Here is a 25,061-nt window from a genome sequence, read left to right on the forward strand (position 1 = left end):
GCATTTGGAATCTAGATGTGTATTGTGACGATGGTTCTTTCAGGGTGGATAATGATTTAAATGTGATCATGTAACATCATTCCTGATTGTCCTGGGTTGATCCAGAAATGCCAGCTAGCTTAGAAGAATCTTAGCATATGTTTCATTCTTATGTGTTTTCAAAATGTTTTTTAGTTCTTAAAGATCCTGGGTGAAAACAAATACTCTCTGTTTCAGTCTGTTGTCCTTTCAGCAAATAGCTAAGTCAGATGTTTCTCTACAAGTAGATCTGTACCAAAATATATTCAGGCTAGGAAGGCACATCCTGGGTAAAAAGTGAGAAATTAGCAAATTTTGCCATTGAGATTGACCTCTTTAATCCTGAGTGCATAACGAGCCAGGGAGGCAAGGCACGGGAAAGAGCACAAATGGAAGCCCCTGACTGGTGTTCGCTTGTCACCACCACCTCCCGCTCACACTGCAGAGGTCGTATATGCACTCAGGCCAGCACATCCCAGCTTTGTCCAGATTCCCTCATAAACATCTGTCTCTCGGCCACCCTTTAGGCCTAGGGATGTGCACACCAGTGACATGCTCACCCTCAAGAGGATGGATTGGGGAAAAGTTCATATAGGCCCTGGAAGTGGGCTTGGGGCCATTCGAGCAGTGAAATTTCAGGGTCTCAAGTGCCTAGAGCATGGTCTTGAAGTTGGGGAGAGGACATGGACTGTAAGTGGGCATGTCCCCTTGGCCCTGTGGCCTCTTTGCTCTCCATTCGCTGGGGAGAGATGAAAGAGGGCCAGAATGAGGTCCTCTAACATCTGAGGCTCCTTTGTTCAACTTTGAGGGTGGCACTGTGTCAAGCCATGGAAAACAGGAACAATTGCAGGATGTTTCTCTCTGGACCTTTCGTTTTTAGTCGGCACACATTTGAATGTCTGTTCTGTGCAGATTGTTAGGCTAGGTGTTGTGGGAGGATACAAAATACAAAGCTATTTTTAATTTAGTTGTGGGGGAGACAAAAGCTGTATAGGGGATAATTGCAAAATAACTAATTAATAAGGGAAAATAGCTCATAAGCATTGGGGTGAAATAGAGTAAAGTAATGGTCCCGGCAGGAGGAGGAGGGATGGTTTCAGGGCCATAGGGGTTAGAGATTGTGGCGTTCAGGGCTGGCAACACTTTCAAGCCTCAGCAGTTACCATAAATGTGTGACTAAACCTGATATATGACAGTGGGGACTAGGGATAGAATGTGGGAGGTTTTGTGTGGAATTAGTGAATCAGAAAATTCAAATTAAAAATAAAAAAGTTGAACAATGTACTGACCAAGTAAAATGGGAATGGAATCCCTGAGTCCCAGCTTCTGCTGATGAAGTTAAACTGATGTTGCCACACTGATGCAGAAACTTAATTGCTCACCCACATTTACTCGGAATAAAGTAACTTTATTTTCAAAAACTTTAAAACGTTTTTCAATTACAGTTGACATGCAATATTATATTAATTTCATGTGTACAACATAGCGATTAGACATTTATAGACCCTACAAAGTCATCAAGTTGATGAGTCTGGTATCCATCTGATACCATCCATAATTATTACAATATTATTGACTATATTTCCTAAAGAAAGTAACTTTAGTTAATGAAGTTGCTTTATGCAGAAAATAAGTGTGAGGGGAAAAGTTGTAAAGAGAAAATTCTTTGGCATCCCAGAAACAGTCCAAATGGTGAGTAAGTCAAGTGGAAGCCTCGATCCTCATGTTGGAGGTTTAAAAAGTTTATTTTGTTTGTAAAATGTGTAGGAATCCCTTATTCTTTTCATTTCTGTAAAAATCCTACCAAAAGTTATTATATAAAGTTTCTCTGAGTGTTGAGCTTGCAGTTGCCTTCCCAAACAGGCATAGTACTGGGTCGACTAGGGCGCACCCCCCAATTCCTGATGAATTTGGAATCTGTGAATGTGAATGTATTTGGAAATAGGGTCTTTGCAGATGTAATCAAGTCCGAATGTGGTTATACTGGATTAGGAAGGATCCTAAATTCAGTATGACTGGTATCCTTATAAGATGAATGAAATTTGGATGCAGATACACACAGAGGAATGCTGGCCATGTGAACATAAAGGCATGGATTGGAGTTATGTTGCCACAGACCAAGGAGCATTGAGGATTGTCAGCAGCTGCCAGAAGCTAGGAGAGAAGCAAGGAACAGATCCTTGCTCAGAGCCTCCTTGAGAGAATACATTTCTACTGTTTTAAACCCCCCAATTTGTGGTACTTTATTATAGGAGCCCAGGAAGGAAATACAGGCACCACTTCCTAGTGTCCCCATTACTGTTAGAAATGCCACCAAGTTCCTGGTCTCAAAGGTTATTCCTGTTTCTAATGTTGTCTCTCAAGTGCATTCAGTCTCCCAAACCATTACATTCCTGTCTTCCTTTCCATTTCTGTAGTATCATCCATGTCGCTTATAACAATAATTGATATTTGGATACTGCCATCTACAATTAAAGTGATTTTAATTCTCATAACAAACAGTGACAGTGCTGGTATTATTCTGCCTACTAAATTGATGAGGAAACTGAGGGTCAGAGAGTTTAAGTAATTTTTCTAATGTTACATGGTTGACTAGAATATTAAAAATCTGGGATTCCAACAAGGATAGGTCCTTTAGGTTCAAGAAAAAATAACTCAAGCCCAAATGGAGTGCCTGGCTATAATTATTTTTCATGCTGCCTTCTCCATCATTCCCACTTTATACCAGCGGGATAAAGTGAGCATAATCCTCAAGTTATTGTCCTGTAGTTGCTGGCATTTTGGCAGAATGTTTCTGTTTCAAAATGTTTACCTCGTGTATCTGCCAGCCCTTATTGAGGTTTAAGGATTATAAATCCATTGTCTCTTTTTTAGAAGTTCTTTTCCTTTAAGTAATTTTTGTCTGTGTGTTACTCTTTCTCTTTCAAGACAAGCAAAATCAAACTTTTGGGCAATCATAACCAGAGGAAGAACAGTTTCTGACGTTGGACTCATTCTTGTATTAACCATTCTAGGGTTATATTACTCCTCACATCCTTTCAAAGTTTGAGAAGTCAAAGTCTTACCAGTACCCTGGTGTTAGGATTTCTTGGTAACATTTCTGTAAAAACAGAGGAAGTGAACTGGAAGATTCTAAAACTATTTATGAACATGCTTACGATTTGTCTTTTTGGAAAGAGAAACAATTATGAGTCAAGAGTCAGACAGCATAAAGTGATCTGACTCTCCTTACAAGTACAATGAGTTGTTTCTAATGGAATCATTGATATTTTAGCTGTAAACCATAGAGCTTGTTTAAATAGTTTCTTCCCTATCCTTTGTGTGGCTTATTCATATTTGGGGAGAACTAATTGATGTTCAAGACATTTCCAAAATAGAATTTTGTCATTAACAATAAGCACTTGATTCTTAAGATTCTGTATATATTGTTACTTTTCCAGAATCTTAAACAGATGAGTTGTTGTCATTGAATGAGAAAATTGTGAAACTCTTTATGGACAGTTCAGTTATAATGTTTGGCAAGTAACAAAGCTCTCTGGATCGTGTGACTGCATATAAGAGATGCATCTCAGTCAATGACAACTGCTTCCTGACATAAAGCAGTTAATACTAAGCTAAACATTTTTATCGAATTTTTAAAGAGTACCACATTTATAACAAATTATGGAAATTTGATTGTATAGGTAAATAGCTCAAATTAATTTAAAGTACATATTAGCTTTGTCTCATTGCATTCGAACTCTAATACACTTATGGCAGATATGAGAATCACATTATTTTTAATACTTCCAATTAGAAAAACAATTATTTAAAAATTCTTTGTGATCCAAAATTGTTGCCATGACCTTTTGGCTTTGCCTGATAGAACAACTACCCAGAAATTAATTTTGGACTTGAAAATACTTTCTTGATCAAAATGAGATCCGAAGATGACAGACAGTGGAAGGAAATACTTGGAATTGCTGCCATTCTTGGTTAGTCAATAAAGATGATTTTACAGATTAATGAAAAAATAAGATTATCAAATATAATACATCATCTTTTGAATTTTGCTCTATTTTATTGGAAGTATTTTTTTAAAAAAAAATCTCATGTAGTCTATTGAGCCTCATCACTTAATTTCTTTCAGCTTTCCCTTTTTGTTTCAAAAACTTTGTATTCACCTCTTTTGCTGAGAGAGCAGCTGTGCACCCTGTCTCCAATCGTTTCCAGTTCTGTGTTGCCTAGGACATTGCTGCTTCTCTTATGGTGAAAAATAGCACCTTCTCTATTTGCAAAGTGCAGAAGCAGGGGAAGGTGACATGGTTGTGATGGTGACATGGGTGTTGGGCAGAAGCAGGCAAACTTATTTGCATAAGTAAATCTTTATGGTGTGATAAAAATGTTTTTTCTCTGGAAATTGAAAAACAGAGCTCACACTGAAATATTTATGCAGAAATGAAATTGGAACTAGGTATAAAAACCCATCAGCTAAATTGAACATGATGTAAACATTTGAGCATTCTAGTGCCAGATAGATTATATTAGTAGAGATTCCCTTGGGAAGAGCCCTGGAGAAGAGCTTCTCAATCAGTCTGTGGACTGGGTGCATCAAAATTCCTGGAGTGCTGGTTATTCCCAGGGCCAGTCAGCCTTGAACTGAGGCGGAGCCCAAGAATCTGCAATTTTATTGAGTATCCCTCCCTCCATTGGCTTGCAATGGGTAGGTGTCTTAGTCAATTATGCTGCTATCACAAAATGCCATATACTGGGTAGCTTATAAACAATAAAAATTTATTTCTTGCATTCTGGAGTCTGGAAACTGAAGATTAAAGTGCCAGCAAGGTTGGGTGTTGGTGAGGGCTTTCTTCCAGATTGTACACTTCTTGTATCTTCACATGGTGGAAGGGTCAAGGAGGTCTCTGGGTTCTCTTTTATAAGGGCACTAATCCCATTCATGAGGGTTCCAACCTCATGACCTAATCACCTCCCAAAGACCTTCCTAGCACCATCACCATGGTCATTAGATTTTCAATTCATTAGGCTGAAATTTGGGAGGACACAAACATTTGAACCATTGCAGCAGGGAATCATTTGGAATTTTCCTCAACACTAGGCAGATTCTTTCATAAGTCAGTATCTTTAGAATAACAAGTCCCACAACTGTAGCATTCATAGGTACAGAAACTCCCACTGCGTGGGGTGGCTGCTGCCCAGCATCAACCACAAGTTAGAGGGGGCCGAGCAGAGTGCCCCACAGTCTCTGCATGCTCAGCCCTCTGTGCTGCTGAGAACTGCTCCTGATTAAAGAATCCAAAAAGAACTTTTTTTTTTTTAACTCATCTATCTCTACTACCAGGAAACCCTGATCTGGAATCTGAGCCTCCCTGTGTGAATTGGCACTGGGTCTTAAGTATCCTCATTAGAAAGGGCAACTGGCAGGGATCCTGCTTCTGTATGAGGTATCTTTGTATACTCAGATTTATCCAATCAATTTGGTGCCTTCTCTTGGCCAGGAAATAGAAAGCAACTTTCTATTGCTTTCCAAAAACAGTATTCATCCTGGTCATCTTAGTCAATAAATATCCATTTACTAATATTTATTGGGTTCCTGTTGTCTGCTCTGATTTAAGCTCCAAAGATTCCAGGGAACAACAGAAATAAGGCCCTGTGCCTATAGAGCAAGATCGTGGATCACATCAGCATGTCCACACCCTCTTCTAAGCCCATCGGTCTCATAGATCATTTAGACCATGTCACCAACTTCCAGAATTGTGATTCAATTTTTTTTTCTGATTCATATTTTGTTCTGTTTATATTTTGTAAAACAGCTAAAAAACAATGACTTCTCACAGGTGGTTTTAGAAAACATCACTGCCAATTGAAGGCGGCTCTGCCCATTTGAGAAGCTGTATCAGCTCCTCTGGCTCTCAGGGAAGCGGTCTTTACTAAAGATTGTAGGTAAACATTAGAACAGTTGGCTTTCTGTTTAGATGTCTTCGATCTATAACTTGGAAAGGATGTATTTTGCTTTGGCCTCTGTTACCTCCTGGCTCCTAAAAGGCAACTTTTTTCCCTCCATGAGCCTTTTTGTGTATTTAAAATTGACCTGAAACTTGAACTTCACATTGCTTTTTCAAATCTCAGAAAGAGTTAAGAATTTAGTGCTAAGACATGTTGTTGGCCCTTTTTCAATTATGTTAGTTTCAACCTTGTTTTTGTTTGTTTGTTTTTTGTATCCCAGTAAGGTTCATAAGTAGAATTCCAGAAGCTTCTAGAAAGAAAAAGGAGGAAGTTCCTTTAAGGGTGGAATATAAAAGAGTAAACTTCATGTAAAGAGGACAATAATTTGTGTCTATTGTTTTCCAAAATATACCCAGTTTACTGGTGATAGACAAGATGTTTTCAGTTGGTATATTGCTAAAGTCTTGTTTATTTTATTGTAATATATTTAATTTGATTAATCATGGCAAATGATGTTGGTTTTCCATTTATGACATTCATGTTTCCTTTTATAACAAGTTTAAGTAAAAAAATGCAAAAATATTAAATAACCGTACAGGTGGCATGTGAATAGGATAAAAATCGCAAGGTACATACACAAATGACAGAGTTTTGCGAAACACTGTTTAAGTGGGTGCCAGGAGCGAGCATCTTGTAGGAAAGCTCCCAGCCCTACAAGGTCAAAGGTGACCACCCATCACCCACAGAAAGCAGGAAGCTGGTGGACATGTGCTTTAACTTAAGCTGAACACAAATTATCAGTATATGCCATCCATGCCAGAGTAACAGGCTGTGTATGTTCAATTTAACCACTTATTGAGCATCTACTCTGGAAAAGGAAATAATCACATTTAAAGGGTGTGGGGAGGCAGAGGATCCCAGACAGGACTTTACAGTGAGAGCCTCAGGAGAGTATTCAAGCCTTATATGAAAAGCAAATTGGACACCAGCCCAAAGGTCTGCGAGCAAGACCCGCTGGGGGAACCTGCATTACCAGCCAGAGTGCCTTACCCAGAACTTACCCGCTGATTTTATTATGAAGAACACATGTGGTTGGATGATGCTAAGCAAGAACCTCAAACAGAGCAGGCTCTTAATGGAAGCGTAAAAGTACTTAAAACCTTTTTTTCCCCCCCAAATGTGAAAACCATGAAACAAAAACTGAATGAAGAGGAGCCATTTTTCTTACTGATATTTGGAACAGTATGTAGAAACAGAATTGTAATTTTATTCCTTTCCTCATCTGTGTTTTAACAGCATGGGGTCCAGGAGTGAAAATCCTTCTGGTCCCCCCCCACCCCCCCCCACTCTTCCTCATGGCTTCCTACCGAATCCCTTAGTAACCTGACAATAAAGTTCATCTTCCCACCAAAAGCAGCTCCCAGATTGTCCTTGCTCTCTGCAGTAGTTGAGTCCATGAAGGAGCCCATAGCAGCATGTTGATTTTGTGGGGGATCAGGTGAGAAAGTTCTCTCAAAGAGATAAAAAACAGCAGAGTGGACCCATGCTACTAACCCAAACCACACATCTTAATACATAATTAGGTGGAATGTAAAAACTAAAGTCGCCTAATCCTCCAATCAGCAATAATTTTCATTCAAAAAGACATATCCTTTAGATTTTTCTTTTTACTTGAGCAGAATAAATGGTTATACTCAATATCCAAGTGTTGAGTTTTCATTTAGAATCGATGAGGAAACTCGGCTCCTCATCCTTAGCTGTGTTGTGTCAAGGCTTAAATGAGAGCAAGAGGACCCCTCACGCTGAGTCCCTGCTCTCCTGACCTCGGCCCCCAGTGAGTGGTGTGCATCTTTCAAGCTCTCTTCTTTGCTTTTAATCTGTTCCTCCATATTTGGTTTTTCATTCTTCAACTAACCACAGTATAGAACTGAAGGCTATTTTAAAATATAGGTATTGATTGAATATATGTACCCTTTCTTATTAATTTTTAAAATCATTTTAAATATTTTCTTTTTGAAATGCTCCATGTCTGAAAGCAAAAATCAGTGACTTTTCAGAAATGTCAGTGTTTGAGGCTGGTGGTGGGTTGGCTTTAACTTCTTGTAAGTGAATGGCCTTTAAAAAGATTCTCTATTGTCATGTAAAACTTTGTGCTGAGTCTTGAGTGATTTTTTTCTCTTCAGGGCCCAAATTACAGTTTGTCTTGAGATAGGTACCTAATCCTTCCATTCACAGTGGCTTTGTGGCGTGTCCAATGAAGAAGTGTTAATGTTGGTTTGGGGTAAGGTAGCACTGGACCAGAGGTCAACCCTGCTGGGGCGAAATAGCAGGAAGTGTGGCAGTATCATAGATGGGAGGAGATACAGGAACCCCAGGATTCTACAGGAACAGAGATCTAATCTGATCTGGGACTTCGGGCTAAGCCCTGGCAGACTAGTCATCCCATAGGTCCTCATGTTATCATATGGGATTTAGGCAGCCAAGAGTCATCATTGAAATGGTGGCTTCTAGGTCACCTGTTCTCATCACAATCATCTTAGACAATTCACATGTCATTTTCTGTCGTTGTCCATGAAATAAGACCTATGGAGAGAAACTGTGACTTCTCACATTCGTTCCATTCACTCCTTCATTTAGCCATGCTTCGAGAGCTGACTATGTAGCAGGCACAGTGTTTGTGGTGCCCAAATGAGTGGATTCCAAGCCTTACTCATACTGAACTAAGTGTAGCGAGAGACTTATTTGCAAACAAGCAGTTGGGGGATGTGCTCCACTAGGGTATCCACAGACACTTTGAGAGTTCGAAGGGGCAAGCCTAGCTGTGGGGGAGGAGGAGAAGAGATTTCTTCAATGGAAGTGATGTTTGTGGTGAACCTTGATGGCTGAGGATGCATTGATGGCCTGGCTTGTAGCCCTAGCTCTGCATTCGTACCCACTTTGTTTGCTGACGCACAGCCAGGTTCCTCATCTCTGACATGGGAAGACAGCAGCCACCTTGTTTGCCTTTAAAGGTGGAAGGAAGTGATAGTGAGACTGCTTGTGAGGACACTCGCCTGTCTGAAGGTTCTTCCTCATGCCACAGCAGTGCATGCTTACAAGATGGTGGGTCTGCCAGGGCTTAGGGTTCAGTGTGTGGCTGTGAACTTCAGATTTGTCCTCATTAGACCAGCATAACTAAGTCCTTTTGGTCATGACCCCATCTTCTTCTCTGACAATATCGTCTGTCATTAGAGTCCGATTGAGGAAAACCCCGTTCTTTTTCTTGCTAGCTGTGTGACCTTGTAGAAGTTACTTAATCAGTCTGAGTCCCAGGTTTCTTGTCTGTAAAATAAAGATGATGATAACAGTACATATTGTGAGGATTAAAGGAGATAATTTGTATAGAGTACCTAGTATGTAGTGACTAATCTATTATTTGCTGTTTGGGGGACTGGAGGAGCAACCGGGAAAGGGTCACAGAGAATCACGATAAGGCTCCTGCTTGGCCACTTCTTGTGGCTGTTCCTGCTGTGGGTGCAGTCATTGCTACCCACAGAGCACTCTGGGTAGTTGAGAGAGGATGCCTCACTTTATTCTTTTTCTACATTGTTGGCAGTGTAATAGTTGAGACTGAGTGAATTCTTTATCACTGTCATGTATTCAGAAAATACTGGAATATTATTAAGTGAAGTAAGCCAGTCACAAAAGGACAGATACTGTATAATTCCACTTGTATGGGTTACCTAGTCAAATTCATAGAGACAGAGTTGAACGGTGGATATCAGAGGCCAGGGGGAGAGAAGAGTAGGGGGTTGTTTAATGGGTATAGGGTTTCAGTTCTGCAGGGTATAGAATTCTGGAGATTGATTGCACAACAATGTGAATGTACTTAATACTACTGAACTATACACTTAAATTTTGTTATGTGTATTTTACCACCTTTTTTTTTTTTTTTTTTTTTTAGCTCATTAAGCATGTGTCAAGTGTCAGGCACCATACTTGGCACAAGGAGAGACAGTATGAATAAAAACAAGCATGGCCCCCATCTATCCTTATGGAACTTATAGGCTGGTGGGGGAGACACGTGTTAAATGGAGAATGACATTAATGGGCAAAAGTACAGGCACGTATATTACAAAGAGTAGCTCATGGTACCATGAAAACCTAGACTACAAGGACTTGACCTTGTCAGGGAGGCCAGGCCAAGGACAAAGGTGAGCAGGACGAAGGCAAACCATTTTAGGAATGTGCAAAGAGTGTGTCAAGGCTGCAAGAAGGGAGAGTTTGAAAAAACAGCGTGGTTGGAGTGCAGAAGGTGGAAGAAAGTGTGTTGTGAAGTGGCTGGTGAAGATGGAGCAGCCGGACCATACAGCCTTGTTGGCCATATTAAGTTTTATCTGTCTTTCTGAGCAGAGAGGGAAGTCATTGAGGATTTTGAGCTGAGGATGGAAAGATGGACAGAAAAGCAGGTTTGTGTTTTGAAAAGATTGATTTTTTTTTTTTTTTTGAGAAAAAATATTATCAACTACTAAGAGTTGTCTTAATTTTCCACATGGGAAAAATTGAACAAATCTGCCAGGTCAGCGGTCCTCAACCTTTTTGTCACCAGGGGGGACTGGTGCTCCTACAAGAATCTAATGCCTGATGATCTGAGGTGGAGCTGAGGTGGTGATGTTAGTGCTGGGGAGAGGCTGCAAACACAGATGAAGCTTTGCTAGCTGGCCTGCCGCTCACTTGCTGCTGTGCGGCCTGGTTCCTAACAGGCCACGGACTGGTACTAGTCAGCAGCCCCAGGGTTGGGGACCCTTGCACTAAGTGTTTCTCAGGGCCCCAATTTGGATACAAATGGACACTCATATCCCATAAGTCTTAACAGTTACAGGTTATAATTAAGCTAACAAACTATTATCAGTATGTTCTATTCTCCTACTCTGAAAACATGTTCCTGTACTAAAATGTCTAAAAAGATATGTATAACTATGGTTTTTTATGAATAAGAGTCAGCAAAATAACAAAAATGATTGAATTTAACTATAAATGCACTGTCTGGATATTCCGTTGGGTCAACAAGATGTGTGTGAGTGATAAAATAAAGATTTTATAATTTTTTTTAATAGAAAAGTCACTAATAATGTTTTATAATTTTTTCTATAATTTTTTCTTTATAGAAAAGTCACTAATAATGTTTTAATTAAGGTTTTCATATAATTTGTGTTCTTTTGACAAATATCATTAGACAACTTTTCTTATTTTGCAGCAGCTTTACTAAAATATAATTTGCATACCATACAATTCACATATTTGAAGTGTACAACTTGAGTCATTTTAGTTTGAGATAGCTTCTCGATCATTTCAATGTAAAGAAACTTTGCCCTCCAGAGGGCATGCCAACTTGAATTGTTAACAAAACCTTTAAAGCAGTACTTAGATCGAAAGAAACCATGTATGTAGCATGCCATGTTCCAAACGTGGTAAAAGGCTCTCATACAATAAATTATTTAATCAAAGAAAACATTAGAAAATTTTAATTCCATCATATAAATCTCTGTCACTAACACGGCAACTTTTACTATCTTTTCAAGCAATATCTCAATCTAATACTATTGTAAAGCCCTGGCATCAAATTTTACACATTAAGGCCCAACATTTAGACAGATTTAAGAGCAACAAAAATGGTTCGATTCTCTAAGCTGTTCCTTGGCTGCCATGTGCAGGTGTTACAGGACCTCCTGAACCACAAATTGGAATATGAGGAGAAGCAAGAATATAGACACTTGGCACAACTGGGGATAGTGCTTCAATGTTCAAGGATCAACTGTATCATGTATCTGAAAGGAAGGAATTAACAAGTTTATTAGCCTTTTCTCATATCCAAGTGTTCTAGCTGCTCACATCCGCTCTGCACTTTGAAGCAGCCCCCATCACTGCCATTGCTGTATTAGCGGTGGCAAAATCCTCAAACGTCTGGCGTTTTCAGACACAGTTGCCAATCCTTTTGAGGATTCAGGGCAAGGGATGTAGGGGAGCAGTTCCCTGTGGCCTAAACAATGTTAGTCACAAGAGCCGATGCTTAGGATTACTCCAGGTCACTCAGACACTCATGTGTCCTTAATAAATATTGTGTAGTGAGGAGGAGAGAGAGGGAAAGGGATATTTTAGGGCTTCTGAAGCACAGGGTCCAGGGTAAAAACCCCTCTGCCCAGGGTTCAGGATGGTTCTACCCTGTATCAGCATTCAGCAGGCCTTTTCCAATCCCACCCCATCAGCCTGTTAATCGTGACATGGACCAACACTGCCAGGTGGTCCTTTCTTACTGTGTTCCTTTTGAAGACAGCTGACTGCGTTTTTCTCTTGTTTTGTCTTATTAGGCACTGGTGAAAGTGGCAAGAGCACCTTTATCAAGCAAATGAGAATTATCCATGGGTCTGGTTACAGCGATGAAGACAGAAAGGGGTTCACAAAGCTGGTTTACCAAAACATATTCACTGCCATGCAAGCCATGATCAGAGCCATGGACACCCTGAGGATACAGTATGTGTGTGAACAGAATAAGGTAAAGTGTTTCAGGGGCGTTGGCCCTATTTGTGATTGCATGCTTTCCTACTCTGGTTAGCAGATGACTTTGAACAAAAAGATTTACTGAGTGCTTTGGTTAGAGGCCAAAAGAAGCTCTTGAGCTAAAACCCTACAGCAGTGTGAGGAATGTAGTCTGTCCTGCAGTCTTCTGCAGTTGTGTCACAGCGTTGGTGGGGGGCTGCCCCATGTGCCGGGGTTCGGAAGTGTGGGCCATCATTCAGGTTGCTGCTTATTTCAGGCACCAAGAAAAGGAAGATATTTTAATTCCATCACATAAATCTCTATCACTTATACTACATTTTTTCTTTCAGCTAAGATATCAGTTAATTTTTCATTGGAGCAATAGAGGCCTTGGGTTTACAATGGCCAGCTTTTCAAGAACTCCCAGCCTTAGGGAATATTTTCACACATGCCCTGCAGCCTTCTCAGAGGAAGCACTGGCTTTTGTTTATTTTGAGAGCTGGCCCTTCTTGGGAATTAAGTAATAGCTTGTGAGAGAGGTGCTTATATCCCAACTAGCAATGGACTCTGAAAAAGTAATGATATCAAGCTGGCTTTGGCTTTCCTATCACCATGGGTTATTTAAAATACAAATCTGTTTAAGATTATAGGAAAATAATGAGGCAGGAAGGTGGGAGGAGGAAGCAATAAAATTTTATATGGTATACTGGAATGCAAATCTGTCAGAAAAACTATGTGTGAGTTCATTAAGAATATAGATTAGAAATAGAGTTTATTTAAAATAATACCAATTTATAACATGACGTGATGATGAAGAGAAAAATTCTAAGATGAGTCCCTCATGGATCTATTAAAAAGAAATTTGGCTACTAAAATGCTAGAATTGCACGGGCTTTAGTGTAGACCCCAAGGGTAACTTTATTGTGAACTTGTGGCACTTGTATTCATGTATATTTTATATAAATATAAGCAGAAATTTTTGAAGCAATCTAAATTTTTATTCAGTGACTGGATTACATAGAAAAACAGCATGCACCATATTTTAGACTTATTTTTACACTGTGTCTGCAAATCATGTCTTTGCTACCATTTCCTTGCAGTCTTGAAGAAAAGAATGTATCTTGCCTACAGCTTTAAGCTTCAACAGTGTTATTCTGAAAAATGTGTGTGTGTGTTGAGGTGGGTTAGCCTTTAATATATCTGGTGCAAAGTAATGTCAGAGGTGCATACTGAGCCGTTGGGAGATTCTAGAGGTGACTGATGATTCCTTTACACATCGGTTTTGAGTACATGCATTACATCTTTCTGAGCACGTGCAGTTCTTTTTTAATCACCTTGTATGAAGCATTTTAAAAATTAGGGCCTCTGTGGAAATTTAGGATTAGGAGAAGAGGTATGTCTTGCAGTTCAGTTAATCTGTTTTTCTCTGTCGCAAAATGCATTTTGTTTCTCAGTTATAGTGGGGTGACTGGGGAAAGCTTATAATTTAGAAATGGATTTGTAAACAGACCTACTGGGTAGAAAATGCTTAAGTATAAGTCAGCCCTGCTTACCTTGGCAACATGTTTGTAAAACCCAATCAGATTTAGTAATCAAGGTCTCTGGGTTTTTGTTTTGTTTGTTTTTCCTCAAGGTCTTCTAGAGGTACTCTGAATTTATATTTTAAACAAAAAGGCTTTATGGGGTTTGACATTCCACTACTTTTTTCTTTTCTCTTGATCTTAATTCTTTTTCATAAGGCCACTTCCATTGTCCGCTCATCTGTGTTGGTTTCTCACAGCTGCTGTAACGAAGTACCTCAAACTGGGGTCTTCAAAGAGAAATTTATTCTTTCACAATTCTGAAGGCCAGAGTCCAAAATCAAGGTTGAGTGGTTCCAACTGGAGTCTCTGAGGGAGACCGTTCCATGCTTCTCTCCTGACTTCTGGTGGTGGCTGGCAATCTGCGATGTGCTTTTCATTCCCTTCCTCTGTCATCTTATCCGGTTCTCCTCCACCCCTCCCCTCACCCGGTGTGTCTCTGCATTCACATGTGTCTAAATTTTCCTCTTATAAGGACACCAGTCATTGGATTAGGGCCCACCCTAATCCAGGACGACTTTATCATAACTTGATTACATCTGCAAAGATCCTATTTCCAAATAAAGTTACTTTCTGAGGTTGCAGTTTGCATGAATTTCAGGGGGACACTATTCAACCCTGTAAGTCTTCTCTCTGTCCCCTCCATTCATGTCCATCCTACAAGCAAAATACATTCATCCCATTCTAATATTCCCCAAAGTCTTAACCCATTCCACCGTCAACTCTATGTCTCAAATCTAATCCAAATATGAAGTCAGAAGGCCCCAAGTCTCATTATTTAAATCATCTAATATAGGCGAGACTGGATATGGTCCATCTGGAGGCAGAATTCCCTCTCCTTCCACAGACCTATGAAACTATGGAACAATTCGACTGCACCTCCTCTCTCCTCTCATTCGAGGTATCTGGCTTCATTCTCAAGGCCTTCTTTCTTTCTACTTCAAGTACCTACTTTCATGCTTCATAAACTCCCTCTTATCCCTCAGATATGTGCCTGGGAAGGAAAACATGCTGAAATAGCTTAAGGAGAGGCAAAGGATTGAGTGGAAAGAACACTGGATTGGTTCCCAAAAATCTGGGCTTTGCTCATGGCTCCCCTGTGGGTCTCAGGCAGGAGTCAGCACACTTATCCTGTAAAGGACCACAGAGAAAATATTTTTGGCTCTGAGGGCTATCTGGTCTCTGTGGCAACTCCTTAGCTCTGCTTTTGCAATGCAAACAGCAGCCGTAGGCAATGCATTAATGAATGTGCGAATGTGCGGGGCTAGCGGTAAACTCTATTTGCAAAATGTAAATGCCATTCTTAACTCATGGGCCATATGAAAAGAGGCCACAAGTGGATTTAGTTGCCCACCCTAGTCCTAGGAGAAGCCATACAACCTCTCTGGTCTTGCATTTCCCTATTCGTTAAATGTAGACCACAAATGCTCTGTCTACTTCATAAGCCAACATGAGCAAAACAAAGTGCTTTACAAATTAAATGGCACTCAAGAAACATAAGATTAATACTGGGGCAAGTTCAGAAACCAAAAATGGACTCATTGTTTCTTCTCTTACTTGTTTAGTTTTTTTTCATCCATTCCTTCTTGTTTTTTTTCTCTGTGGGCTAGTCCTGATTCTAAACATGAAACTGTAACAAAGTACCATGCTCACTTAGGCCATAAAATGATAAATCAGTTAGTGTTCCAGTAGTATTAAGTAATTAGTTTAAGAAGCATAATATATATTATCTTCTTTACGAAGTATTGCATTGCTTAAAACAATTGATTATTTAAGACAGGGATGAACAACCTTCACTAGCTTTTATTTTCACAGTGGTATTGTGTACTCCCTCCCTTAATTCTTATTGCTGAGAGTTTATCTGATTTTTTTTCAGAGCTGGAAACACTTTCTTAAATGTATCTAGAAGGAAATGAAAAGTAATTTTAGAGGTTTTTAAATTTTCAGTGTTAGTGAGATTATTGTTCTGCTAGGTTGTTGAATATCTTTGCCTATTACTTGACAGGCTGCTTATGAAAGGAAGTTTATCAGAAATTTAGTTCAGCATTTGATTTTTAACCAAAATGTTCTTTCAATTAAGATATAGCCTTGAAGAATCTTTTCTGCTACCTTGCCTGCTTTTATTTTTAAACAAATGACTAATAAGTATTTGTTCACTCTGTTGATAGGTCTTAATTTATATGAAAGTCTCTCAAGAGTGTTGTATGGGCACAGATTAGACTTTATGACTTCTTGAACCAATATTACAAAGGCATTTGCTCGGTGGCAGACCTCCTAAATTTGAGTTAGCTTATAACTCATGTTTACTAGTGATGATTTCACCAAAGCCCAAAGAACTTCATTTTTTTGTTGTTTGTAGTGCCTCCAACTTGGAAAATTTTCATTCTAGGCCTGTCCTGCGGTAAAGGAAATCTTTCTGATCCCATTAAAGATTCTGCAGTCTCTGCTCGGATGATTTAGATACAGAATTTCTCATTGGCAAAGGACAGCCTGCCTGACTTCTCAAAAGCCTTCTAGTTCTATGTTCAGCGATCCCTAGAAAAATGAATTAGGTCTATAGGCCCTCTTGGCAGTACACCCCAGCTTCTTTCCTGACCCCCCTGCTTTTAGGAGCTTTTAGCTACACTAGGGTCATATCATATTTGCATGTAACCTACACAAATTTGATTGCAAGGGCTCATCCCAAAAACAAAAACATTTTTAAAAGGAGAATGAATAATTAAACAATTAGAGGAATATTTTGCCAGCCATTTCACTCCAAGTACCTAATTTAAGTCAGTGTTTCTAGAAGTGCGAAGTCTTGAAACGCGCTTCAAAGAGCATCTTACTCGTCCATTAGATTTTGCTGAATTCCAAGTCTCAGCTGAGATGGTGTGCGTGAGCCATCTGGCCAACCACAGTTTTTGAAAGGCTGAATTGGGGGGGTTGAATTGCCTCACGAGGCTTCTGCTTATTTTCTTTGAAATTTTGCAGGTTGTACATTTGGGTAAACATACTTTTATCATCAGGTCCCTGCAGTGTCTTGCATTTCAGTCCTTTGGGCTGCCGAGTTTATCAGGCAACAGTGCTTCCAAAGCAGTGGTCGGTTTGCAGTCCTGTCTGCACATTGGTATTTTCTGTTGCTGCCCAGGGTACCAACCTTGAAAGCAGGAGCTAAGTATTCTTGGAATGCAGCCTGAGCTTTTGGATTGACGCATGGAAGCTTCCCAGGTGATTCTGATTAGGCAGCCAAGGTTGAGAACCACTGATATATGTACCTTAATGTTGTTTGGAGGTGTTCAGTTTGGATTTGATTTGCCTATCAATCTTTCCATAGTGCGAGGGAGACTTCTGGTAATCTTTTCTATGGAATGACCTAATTAGTTTCCACCCGAAGGTAAATTGAGGATGTTTGTTTTGTTCAGCCATGCTGGCTGCCTTGGATAGGTGACAATAGCCTTGATAGCATCGCCAGGGGACATTTTTGAATTCAGGTCAAATTCTGTGTTTATTTCCATTGAGTCTCACAGGGGCCCAACACAGCATCATGCCCAGAGCTTCCAGGGATGGGTGGGGTCAGGGAAGAGGAAAAGGCTGCATCTCACCTTTCAGAGATCACATTAGTGGCACCTTCTTGCCCTCCTTGTTCTCTTGTCCCTGCGTGGAAATTATAAATTTTTTTAATCAATAAAGAATCAGGGATATAGGTTATGTTGATAACATACCCAAGGTGTAGATTTTTGTTTATAATAGAAATAGCTTACAGTTTTGTTTTCTGAGTAATTAGAAACATGACACATTAGGCAATTAAGTAATTGTATATTTTTAACTCATTGTTAATAGGTATTTTTATTTATTGGATGATAATTTACCAGGTATTGAACTTAAGCATCAAATATACAACTACATTTAAGCAACGAAGTCTGGAATTTATGGGGGAGGATCACAGGTGATGACATGCTTTAACACCAAAAGAACTTTGATAATGTCTCATATCTCTGTATATACAACTCTTCCAGCTTAACTTTTCGTTCTCAGAAAGCAAGAGGCTGAAGTTACAGAAGAGTCTGTTAAAGATTCATATGAGGAAATCAGGCCCTGTTAAGTGAAAATGGTCAATTTATGTCACTTTTTATAGAAGAGTTTCTCAGAGCTTGAAGTATTTTAAGACCCTCTTATTTTCTCATTTTTAAAACATCTGTTTAAATATATTTTTCAGTCCTACTTTCTCATCCAATTTGAAAAGTCAGATTCTGCATGAGCCTCTGGGAACGGGGAGGCCCATGTTCAGAATTTGGCTGTAGCCCAGGGTTGCTGGTTCTCTGGCAGATGTTAAACTTAGCTCTTTATTCCCATGCCTTATTGGTAATTAAAAATCACATGGTACATTTTTCTCCTAAGAACTGGGAGTTCTAGCTAGTGGCACAACAACAACAACAACGACAACAACGAATTCTCCACTAAAATCCTAGGGTGGAGTTTTTCTGTTTATGACAATAGTTATCTGATTAATTGATGTGATGTCAGTGTGAAGTTGCTATAATCAGAGCTGGAAATGGAAGAGTTTGGACAATGGAAAAGAATAGGATGGAGAAAGAACTGGTTTTCTCCTTAATCACTGTCACAAGTAAATCTGATCACCCACCCCCTTTAAGCCTGGAATGAGAGATGAGTTTTAGGACCGATGATTCATTAGATTAATTTGATCATTGAAATATTAATTTCTTCTTCTACCTCAAGGCTAGGTGTGAACCTACCACATCCAAAGAAATGCTTTCAAAAATCAGGTGAGATCTCACAGAAGTTACAAACAATCCATAAACTAGTGTGTCTGTCAGTCTACATAGACATCTGTCCATCTATCTGACATATGTGAAATATTTACCTTGAGTCTTCAATTATATCTAATTTTGTTGCTATCTTTAAAGGGAACCATATAAAACACCCTCACAAATCAATACTCCTTCATAAAAGTTAAATCATCAGCGATGCTAGTTACATTTTTGTTAGAGCTAAAGTTCTTCACTATTTGCCTTCTCCTCATGGCAAAGCTGTACTCTTATTTTCTGCTGGTAGAGAGGTAACAGATGTGTCATTACTACTGTCCCCTCAGACCTGCTTTTACTGAACACCCAGTGACTTCAGAGGTGAATGAATGCCATAAATTTATGTCAAGAAGTAAATTACCCCTCCCTCTCAGGCTTTGTTTTGGAGTCCTGCCAAGGGAATCAATCACATGTTCATCAAGTACTATTGAATTTAGAGGTAGATTTTCTCACTTATTTGGTAATAAGCTCTACAATATTATCCCAGGAAAAACTTATTAGGAAACATCCTCTGTGTATTAAAAGCTTTTTTTTAAAGGGAGTGGGAGTCTCAAATGGGATACAGTAACTAATCTAGCAGAAACAAAGGTTGTGTGTTAAAAGGTTGTGTGTATGTGTGTGCGTGTGTGTCTGTCTGTATGTGTGCACGTCCACCTGCTGGTGGGTGGGTATGTTTACCAGTAAATTTCCCTTTAAAATAAAAGCCACATTCATTAGAAACCAGAAGAGCTTTTTGCTTGTTTGTTTTTGTTTTTTAATTGACACTTGATTTTGGAAGCTCAAATGTTTTCAGAGAACTTTGAGAGATTATATCTCGTGTACTTCATCTTGATTTGTGATACATAAAACTCTTGTCAGGTTTAATTAAGAATGGTCTAAAGTAAGGTAAAGTCACTTTCACATTGTTACTATTGCTTTGCATTTTGTAAATTCAAACTTTAAAATATCTTGGCACTTTCTTTTTGTAGTTAGAAGTAAAGATTTGTTTAAGTTGACCATTTACAGGATCTGGTTAAGTAATTGTTTGCTTTTGTGTATGATTGTATAATTTATTAGGAGTAGCAAGATCTAGAAAGTTTTTCTAGATTCTCTTTCAAAGACATATCTAGTCTTTTAAACATTTAAACAGTTAAGGTGGAGTTAGTTACAAAAAGATCGAGGTTGATAGGAATGGTTGCTTGTATTTTAGGTGCCTCTAAGTTCTTACCTTACTTTTATCCTGAGAGCAGTGGAAGTGGTTGAAGGATGGCATGCAATGGAGACCAGTATGACTGACCAGTAGCCACCAATTCTCCCCAATGCCCGGAACTCCTGCCCCCTCCTGTTGTATCTCTACTTTGTGTTCACGTGGAATGTCTTCCTTATTGAGTTGTGTGGAGGTTTCGCTTTGGGGTTTTATCACCATCATCATCATAATCATCATGATTTGGATCACTTGATTGTTAGAGTCCTAACAATGTTAGTACTTACCCCAAACAAGAAAGTTTTTCTTTCCAAAGTCGAGTTGGCGTGCTCTCTCTCTTTGTGTACTAGATAAAATAGACTATAGGCGATATAATATTGAATTCCTGCCTTGCCTGTCATTTATGGTTTTAACAGACTTGGGCAAATTATCAAAGCTTTCAATATTTTTTATTTTCTTCCTCAAATGAAGGCTATGTTGGCCTCTGGTGATATTACAATATTTAAACATATGGATAATGTACATTCAAAAACAAAAACAAAAAAATCATATTCTGCTGTGTCCTGAACAAGTTACTTTTTCCACCAAAATTTAAAAAATTATTATTTTTTTACTAACTTCCCAATTAATAAAGGCAGTACATCAATTACAATGTTATATCTATCAGTATAGGCTATTTTATTTCATATAATCCAATAGTTCTTTTCAGACACAGTAAAAAAAATACCAGAATAAGAACCAGAAAGACACATATACCAGACTTGCAATGAGAAAATCCATGTTCCAGAATGCATATGGTTTGGGGATGCATCTTCATTCCCTTCCTGAGGATAAGAGCATTTTTTAGGTTTTTAATACCTGTTTTTGAATGAATGATGAATGAATGAATGGATGGATGGATGAATGAGTGTGCCTCCTTCCTGCAGATGTTGGCACCTGCATCTCCTGGCGCTCTTACATGTCACCACAAGAAGAGGCATCTGTGGACAAGAACATCCCTCATGGAGATCTTGGGTCAGAATGACAAAAAGATGAGGCAGAATCCATGTAATACCTTTCAAGTTGCTTGATTTAACATTTTTTTTTTTTTTTTTAATGATGAGGTTAAAGGATTGGAGAATTTTTTCTAACAAATGAAGCTATTTCTGGTGATTTCTTTATTCCTTCACTCAGGAAGGAAGGTCCAGGCTGGACCAGGTAGTTGGCTCACTCTGGCTGTCCCCACGCCTGAGTGTACCCAGACAATGGGCTTTGTGTTAAGACAAACAAGAGCTTGCCTGTTTGAATCACACTCTCCACTTTCTTATCTACAGGGCACAAGTTGTCGTTACTGTGGTTAGAGTGGTTTGTTTTTATTTTTTCTATTTTCCCAGAGATGACCCTTTTTACTGTTAGCAAAGGTTTGACTTGACGTCCTTCCTAACTCTGATGCAAGGTCAAGTCCTCCCTTAATTTGGTTATGAAAACCTACTTATGATAGTTTTGCTTCTCTGCTTCCAGGTTGATGATATTTTTGCCGCTATATGTTAACATGAATGGCTGATAGAGCCTAATGGTCATTTCGACCTGGAAAATGGTGAAGATCCAGCCCGTGGCAGTAGGAGGTACTTGACACATACTTGTTTTATGAATTAAATGAATGGCACAAGCTCAAAGTTCTTTCTAAGTGAAAAGTTGGGCTCAAGAGAGGATAAATTGACAATTAGTCTAGATCCTAGGGCTTCAAGAATACAATGGCCTGTTTCCCTGAAAGAACATTCCTCTGAGTGCAGGTTTCCCAGTGGCCCCTAAGACCTTAGTGATTCCCTCCACTATGACCCCAGGGCATGTGCTGCGAGCATGTTAGTCTTCATCTCTCCTTGTGGTGTGAAGCTGTTACATGACTGTCTCTCTCAGCTTCCTTGGAGCTCCTCAAAGGCAATGCTATATTCATGTCTGTTTCTTCCAGCTTTCAAAGGTGATACCAAAAACAAAAATGAAAACCAAAAAAAAAAAAAAAAAATCAAAAACTGTTTTCAGGTGGACAACATCAGAAAACTCAAGTTGTTACTTTGTAGTTTTGGTATTAAAAACAAAATGAAATGCACCCGGTAATACAGATCAGACAGGCTTTGTTTTTACGAGCATCATGGCTCTTGTCAGCAGCATCTCCATGACTCTGCTGCTGCTTATTCAGCTCCAATGACAGTGACCTCCTCTCTTTCGGCTCCAGTATTCACAATGCTCCTTTAAGCCTAGGACTTTGCACATGCTCTTCTCTCTGCTGTTCCCTTCTTTCTTTGCCTAACCAAGACTTTCTTGGCTTCCGCTAGAATGGAAGCTGCACGAAGGCCAGGGACATCTCTACTTTTACACACCTTTGTGGCTCCAGTGCTTGACATGGATATGGGCCAGTTTGCCAGAAACTTTTCCATTGAAGAACCAATTTTTGGAGCAAAGGAATCTGATTTTTATTTTATGATCCCACAGAAGTGATCTTAGGGCCACATTGTGTTCTTTTTTGGACTTGTCTCTCACAAACCATCCAGCCTCATCTGCTTTCCCTATTGGATTGTGGTTTCCAGCATATCCCATGCCTCTCTGTTTGCTCATATTCTCCATCTGTTGGGATATCCTGCCACCCATCCCCTTTGCACTCATAAACAGCTGACTTCATTTATTCATCTTGAATAAGGCATCCAATACCATAGCAGACTTTCTTTGACAACCTCCTGTTTCCATCCTCCTTGGGGTTAGGTACTCTTTCCAGTGTGCCTGTAATGCCTTGCATTGACCATATTTACATTAGAATTCTTTATGTACCTTTCCCACTTCAGACTGGGAGTTCTTCGAGACTGGGAATCATGTCCTGTTTATCTCTGCATCAATTCAGGCTCAATAATGGTTAGTGAAGTAACAATTAAAACCTCGCGTGAAAATAATACAAATTCGGAGCTATCTTAGGGCTTTGTCTGGGTTGATACCCACAATCTCAGAGCATGACTGAGGTATTTTTTCATGTGATAAATTTTTGCCTCTCCTTACATTTAGGATTGTGATACCAGGCAAAAAGAGACAGAGGGTCTACATGACCATGATTTTCTTTTTTTGAGGAAACATTTGGCAGTTGGAAATTGCTTCTGAGTTGCAGGATAATCAAGAAGCTTGAATAGTTATAGGGCTCAAAATCCAGTGTAGGAAGCGTGGGACTGGCCATGTTCAGTCAGTGCTTGGGATGTGTTTGGTAAACTGTAAATGTGTTCTGTCTGTGAAAGTCAGGTCAGTGGCAATGACCCCTTTTTAAGCTGAATCACCAGGTAGCTGTTTTGGAATCTCAGAGGGGGGTGGGGAAACAGTTCTGTTGGAAGAATGGCTTATTTATGAGTTAGAAGAGAGATGCAATGAATAATATTCTCTTCAGCAGCTAATTTCTGAAGTAATTGAGAAATAAGACAAAGAAGTGAAGTATACGGTGACCAAAATGTCATGTTAGTCTAAAGCTCAGGGCAGAGAATGTGGCTTATAACTAAGTCATGTAATCTGACTAATACTGAACCTAGAATGTGAGAAATACACTTACCTATAACATCATCATCAGCTCTGGAAGACCCTAGGCCTCTCCTCAAGGGGCAGACCTCTAACAGTATAGAAGAAAAGACAGGGGCAGAGGCCAGGAGTGTTACTCAGCTAACATACCTCCACATGGAGAGAGTTGAGTGTAACCTGTGTTATAGCACTTACCATGGCCATCTCTTCCCATACTGAGCTCCCTAAGGTTGAAGACTGGAACAAGTGTGAATCTGTGCCAGGCTTTATCAAAGAGAGATTGTCTATCCTCAACAATTCTTCAGTGTGGATATTATCAGTTTCCTCCTCTTTGGAGATCCAGAAACTGAGGTTTCTTGAGGGTTAAAAAATGTCCCCAAGATCACACAAGTGTTACATGGCAAAGCTGAAAGCTGAACCCGGATGGTCTGACTTCCCAGGCAGAGCTGTTAACCACTCTGCTTCACGTTTCTCTGTGGGTGATATAAAGTACATGCAGTGATGGATCTTGCGTCCTTATTCAAAGGTTTGATGGTGAAAGCAGTAAATTATTTGAAAGAAAGGTTCTCTTTCTCAAAAGCTGTTCCTGGCCACTTTCAAACAATTTCTTTCTCCCTGGCTGGTATCCAACTAGCTCACACAACTGTCAGTGTTATCTCTATCAATATTTACACAAAGGAGTCATACAATTTAAAAAATAACAGAAATATCAGGGTTTCGCATCTGTTGGATGAAGTTTGAAGATTGGAGAGCTTTTCTTTGAGTGGATTTGAAACAGTTGCATGGAGAATATTTTAAAATTTTATTTTCCTAGAAGAGAAAAGTAAATAAGCCAGAGATGATTTCAAATTCATTTTGCAAATTGAAACAAACAAAACATGACAATGACCTTTGAACCAATGCCAGAGAACCTGAGAAAGATCAATAAGACCTGAAGAGTATATTCTGATAGTGGTATAAATAGGACTCATTTTAACTCTGATATTCCTGGATTATGTCTCAAGTGTGGTTATAAGTTTTAAGTCACCTGACTCCCAATTTATTCAGACTTTTAGACCTTCTCATTAGTTTGATTTAGTTCAGTTGGGAGAAACAACAGAGGAGAAAAAAGAGAGGTGTGAACATGATCTCTCCTTTCTCCCCTCAAAGACACACACACATTGCATCTCCAAGTTGTCTGTCTCAGTGAGGAATGGTCCCTGATTCTCAGTGCCTATCAGTGAGCTGGTGCATGGGACCCATATGGAGAATGGTGTATTTTCTGTTTTCTATGCAACCTTAGGAACACTTTCACTGACACTCTTGGGGTTTAAGAATAAGGTCTGTTCTGGGAAGGAAGCAGGCTTTGGAACTGTGCCTTTGTGGCTAGTGAGCTAGATAACTCGGGCAAGTTGCTGGGCCTCTCTGAAACTGCTTTCTTTTTTGTAAAATGAGAGAACTGTATTGTGTGATCTTTAAATTTCCAAACTATAGAGGAATGGAAGACCCTTC

At 39.4% G+C, this 25,061-nt stretch overlaps 1 protein-coding gene across 2 annotated transcripts in view; it reads left to right on the plus strand.

The window, feature by feature from the left end:
- Window positions 1-25,061, plus strand: part of GNA14 (G protein subunit alpha 14) — a 150,870-nt gene that overhangs the window by 64,014 nt on the left and 61,795 nt on the right. The window contains exons 1-2 of one of the 2 annotated variants that reach the window (XM_016157639.2): window positions 9,903-10,409; window positions 12,309-12,493. In XM_016157639.2, the coding sequence (XP_016013125.1) occupies window positions 10,394-10,409; window positions 12,309-12,493 (201 nt within the window). In that variant the 5' untranslated portion in view covers window positions 9,903-10,393. Of the gene's footprint in view, window positions 1-9,902; window positions 10,410-12,308; window positions 12,494-25,061 lie in introns of those variants that run through there. The other variant, XM_016157638.2, reaches the window with a different exon arrangement.

The sequence above is a fragment of the Rousettus aegyptiacus genome, unplaced genomic scaffold, assembly GCF_014176215.1.
Source record: "Rousettus aegyptiacus isolate mRouAeg1 unplaced genomic scaffold, mRouAeg1.p scaffold_m13_p_3, whole genome shotgun sequence".
NCBI lineage: Eukaryota > Metazoa > Chordata > Mammalia > Chiroptera > Pteropodidae > Rousettus > Rousettus aegyptiacus.